At 33.9% G+C, this 5,162-nt stretch overlaps 1 protein-coding gene across 1 annotated transcript; it reads left to right on the top strand.

Moving 5' to 3' along the window:
* Positions 1 to 3,288: 3,288 nt before the first annotated feature.
* LOC134234624 (uncharacterized) lies at positions 3,289 to 3,888 on the top strand. Its single transcript, XM_062716700.1, has one exon. The coding sequence runs from the start codon at positions 3,289 to 3,291 to the stop codon at positions 3,886 to 3,888; it is 600 nt and encodes a 199-aa protein (XP_062572684.1).
* Positions 3,889 to 5,162: the final 1,274 nt, after the last annotated feature.

Here is a 5,162-nt window from a genome sequence, read left to right as displayed (position 1 = left end):
TTTGTAGATCTACGAAGACAGCTAATGTTACTTTCTTTGATTGGAACGAGTCTTCTATTACTTGTGAGAGATGTGTAGTTTGGTCCTCTGTGCTTTTGTATTGTCAGAAAGTTAAAGTGATTGAACAATGAAGGAATGTCACATTCCTTGTGAGCATTATTTGGACCTCCAATATGGCGGTCAACGGAAAATAACTCTTGCTAAATACTGGCATATCGAAAACTATCTTTTGATATGTAGAGTTATTTTTATCAATATTTTTATTGTGATATGTATTTGATATGTAGCGTTATTTGTTATTATTATATGCATATGATATCTTAACATCAGATTTCCTTAGCTTTCATGCAATGACACTGATGGGAAAGTTGATTTTTGTTATCACCGAGTAGACCTCCAATATGGCGGCCAAAGGGAAGTAACTCTTGCTAAATTCAGGCCTTTCGAAAATTATTCATATATACACTGTAGCAATAAAAATAACTAGCAAATACATATAACGATAAAAATAATTCTAGATTTCATAGAGCTTGGTATCGTTGTTATATTACTATTAACGTCTTTTTCAAGTAAAATGTATAAATATGAAACAGAAGTGTCAGACTCACCAGGATATATCGTATCGAGATAAGAATGGGAATTACCATTGTTATAATTGACATTACGTCGTTGATATATCTAAATGTCGAGTTGAAGGCCACAGCAATTAGTGTTTTCTTCTTTTCACATATAAGATTTTGCGGTTTGTTCCCGTTTTGCACACATTTGAAATTTAGGAATAGAAAAAATGTATGCAAAAAGGGGAATTTGACCAGGTGAGATAATTCCTTAATTGGTATAGTCTGTACCAAAGTTAGTAGATATGGGAGGGGTGAACATATATAGGGTGAGAATCGGACAATAAAATTAGAAATTAAACCAACAAAAATTTATTTATAATATGCTCTACAAGTTTTCAATTTTTTCTTTACTTTTGTAACAAAAAAGAAATTTATGCTAATTAATTTATCATGAATTATCAGAAGTATGTGTCTTTCAAGAAATGGCTGTTATATTTAGCATAATAATTTACATGAAATAAAATATTCAATAAATTCACTTATTCCAATAAATATTCATACACATTAAATTATTATTTATTCTTCCTGTTCATGATATATAGGTTAAATACAAGTAAACCCAGATAAATTCTATTAATCAGACTATAATTGTTATCAAAACACATTTCACACCTATTGTTCTATACCTAATTATCAAATATGTGCAAAACGGGAACACACCGATTTTGCACAGATTCTCTTAATATGAATACAAAAATAGGTCTGCTAATAACGCGGCGCAATTCGTACCCGTAGGAATTCCAATAGAATTTTTTTAGGAAGACCTGGTCTCCAAAATCAAAATATATATTGTCAATGAATCAGAAACTCAAGCATCTTTTTGATGTCGACTTCAGAGTACTTGTGTACAATCAGAATTACAATTCTAAACTTTATTTCTGTTTCTTAACTAACTGCGGGGTATATTCGTCATGCTATAAGCCTGTATATCTTACTGTCGACAGAAACTGAAAGATGCTGCTTGGAATAGGCCTGCATGTTAGCAGTAAAAAAATAATAGAAAAAATCATTTTACCCCGCGCTTGCGCGGGGTATCATCTAGTATTAATGAAAAGAATAAGCCACATGCCATGGTCTATATATACTTACTTTATTTGAGTGAAAAACAAAGAAAGTTGTGTACAGACACTTCGACTATCTTTTTAAAAAGACACGACATTCTATACCATATGCACGGTTTAAATACAAATAAAGCTATATTTGCTTGCAAAGACAAATTTGGCTTATAGGCCTATATTTCAAATGTCAGACAATTTACTCTGTTATCAGGGCAACTATACATAGACAGAATTATCTGACAAAGATATCCACACACTTTTGTCTGTTTATCTGCATGTTTTCAGATTCTTATTTAAATATCAGGTACGTACACTTATCGATTTTATACCTCGTTTATATGTATACATGTCATTGCCTGAGAGTATCAATAAAAAAAAGGTAACTAACTTTCATGTTAACTGTTGAGATGTTGAATGAAAAAAATCAAGATTAATGCAAACGAGGGATTAGGGCGTAAGGAGGGTTTAAAACATTTGTACGTCGCCTTGTTATCATGGTAAACATTATACTTACATGTACATACCTGCAAGCCTGACACATGCCGCAAAAATATCGTAAACTTGTGACCTGTTTTTGTCATTATGCAATATCAGTTAACTGACCACTAATTTTAGACGTATTTTGGAAAATAAAATTCAAATTTTTAAATGCCTGCACCATATTTAATCAATTATACTAGATTTGAGATTATGTCCTAAACTTATCATAAGTTTAATTAAAAGTAAGTGTGTATACATTTATTTTCGATAAAAAGCAGCGAAATAGCAAAAAAGAGAGTACGGTGGTGGTTATGGTTGGCGGATCTAACTTTCATTAAGCAATAGTAAAAATATCAATAAAATCGTCGTTATTAAATTATTCAATCAAAATTTGATTTAAGTGTAAAAGCAGAGATAAGCTGTGATTACTGATTGAAACATTAAATTTGCAAATCGTTTTTGTTATATTTGATCTGAGTCTTGATGAAAATTCTTGAATGTCAGATGGCATCGATTTCTAACCTGAGATTAAAAAGAAAAATAAGAATTACCACTCAATGAATATTTATTTAAATGAAAAAAAACTTTGATGCGAATGGAAATAATAGTAAAGCAACTGATAACACATTTATAAATATGTGACTATATTCACATATTTCATAAATAAATTTAATTATTTTTGACTTTTGATACCAACACCGTGCGCGACGTCATATATATTTTTATTCGTCTTTTTTCATTACATAAAAACACCTATTATGTAGATAATAGCATTTATGGCGATACTTTTCCTGTAAAAATAGTTGCCCCCTTTTGGAACCCCCGTTGATTTAACCCTGTGTTGAGCCCCAGGAAATATGAGCCATGCAGATGGCGCATTATCCAATGAGAATTAAATAAAGAGTCACGTGGTTTTGTTATTATTGCCAAACATTGATTCGAGGACACACGTTTTTAGCCCTTTGGATTTTAATTGATTTTGCATTTGTATCCATTATTGGACTCTGAAAATTGTAAGTTTTGTTTCTGTTACGAACATTATCGATTGTATATGATATTACGGATTACTCATTGGTTGCATCATTGGAAAAAGAGATTGTTTATGTGCGGGATTCCAGGGATAGTCGGTCATGGCGGCGGATCAAACAATTTCTGTTGCAATAGTTGGCCATTCTTATGTACGGCGTTTGAAAGTTTATGCAGCTCAACAGAACATTCCTAATCTGCGATTGGACACTGATAAGTTCTTTGTGTCAATTCGAGGAAAAGGGGGTCTGTGTTTACGGCATCTTCGAAGCGATGCTAACATTGTGCATTTTGTAAATGTCCCAGATATTTGTTTTCTACAGATTGGTGAAAATGACATTGTTGCTGAAAGTAAGGCCTCAAAAATTGCACAAGACATTTTTTCGCTTGCAAATTATTTACATGAAGGGGTTGGTATTCAAAAAGTAATTATCGGCCAATTACTGCGTCGCCTTCCCTATGCAGCATGTATCAATTTCAATGACACGGTATACGAGGTAAATCGGGCGCTACGGGAGATGACAGCTGGGTTGAAAGGAATTGTCTACTGGCCTCACCGGGGGTTCTGGAATAGCCTCTCATATCTGGGACCAGATGGAGTACATCTGCAGTGCACACCGTCCAATGATCAGCCAATGAGGAAGTTTCTGCGCAGTATACGCAATGCCATCATCATCACTTCAAAGGAAATTAGGCCAGTATAGCTAATGATTCAGTACTGAATTAAGTACCATTGTCTGGATATTTATGTTCCCCAAACGAAGTTGGGGAACATATTGTTTTTACTCTGTTTCTTATTATTATTATTATTTTTCTTCTCGGGAAAATTTTGTACGCGAATGATCTTGTAAAGTACACATCCGATTAAGGGGAAACCTTTTTAGGGTAAGAAGGCATGTTATGTAGATTTGCGGAACGAAGGTCATTTTGCGCGCACGTGCTTGCAAGAGCGCGCACGTGCAACACGTGAAATGACCGATTTAATTGAAATAGGCGTAAATTTTTACCTTTTTGATGAAATGCTTTGAAACTCATAATATAAGGATATAGTAGTAGCATACACAATATGACATGGTCAAAATAGCAAGATCTCACGCGCATGCACGTGCGCTTCGCTCTGATTGGCTGAAACTAAAGTCTCAAAATCTTTCTTGTTTTTTGATGTAATCCTTTGAAATTTTCAACATAGCCATGCATTAAGATATCCTACAACATGATATATAACAATTTTCATGAAAACACGTGCATGCACGTGCGCTGCAATCTGATTGGCTGAAACTTTAAATAGCTATAACTCCCACGGTTTTCAACCAAACAGGATGGGATTTGGAACATAGATAGATATAATAGACTTCTACAAGAAGGTTTGGTCACCATGCACATCAATACACGTGTGTGTACGTGCGCTGCAATCTGATTGGCTGAAATTTTAAATAGCTATAACTCCTTTAGTTTTCAACCAAACAGGATGAGATTTGGAACATAGATAGATGTAATGGATTTCTACAAGAAGGTATAATCAACATGCACATCAATACATGTGCGTGAACGTACGCTGTAATCTGATTGGCTGAAACTTTAATCAGCTACAACTCCCTTGGATTTCAACCAAACGGAGTGGGATTTAGAACATAGATAGATGTAATGGACTTCTACGAGAAGGTATATCACCATGCTCATGTATGCACGTGCGTGCACGTGAAATGAGTAAAATCAAAAATACACTTGAATGAGCGTATTTTTTTAATACTTTTGGATTAAATACTTTAATATTTAGTTTATTAAAGTATATAGATTGTGTAGACAAAATGATATGGTCATTACGCACATGCATTCACATGCGCACGCGTGCAATGCTAAAATTTGAATGAACTTGGTACCCTTCTGGGGAAACGTTGTTAAAGTCTCAAATGCATAATGTTTGTCTTATTTAATGAAGCTTACAGAAAATATGGCACCAAAAGGGAGATGGGGGGCG

The sequence above is a fragment of the Saccostrea cucullata genome, unplaced genomic scaffold (assembly GCF_032062105.1).
Source record: "Saccostrea cucullata isolate Sc308-1 unplaced genomic scaffold, CSIRO_AGI_Scuc_v1 ctg23252, whole genome shotgun sequence".
Classification (NCBI taxonomy): Eukaryota; Metazoa; Mollusca; class Bivalvia; order Ostreida; family Ostreidae; genus Saccostrea; species Saccostrea cuccullata.
Note: the sequence above shows the minus strand (reverse complement) of the source record. Positions and strands in the feature narration are given on the sequence as shown.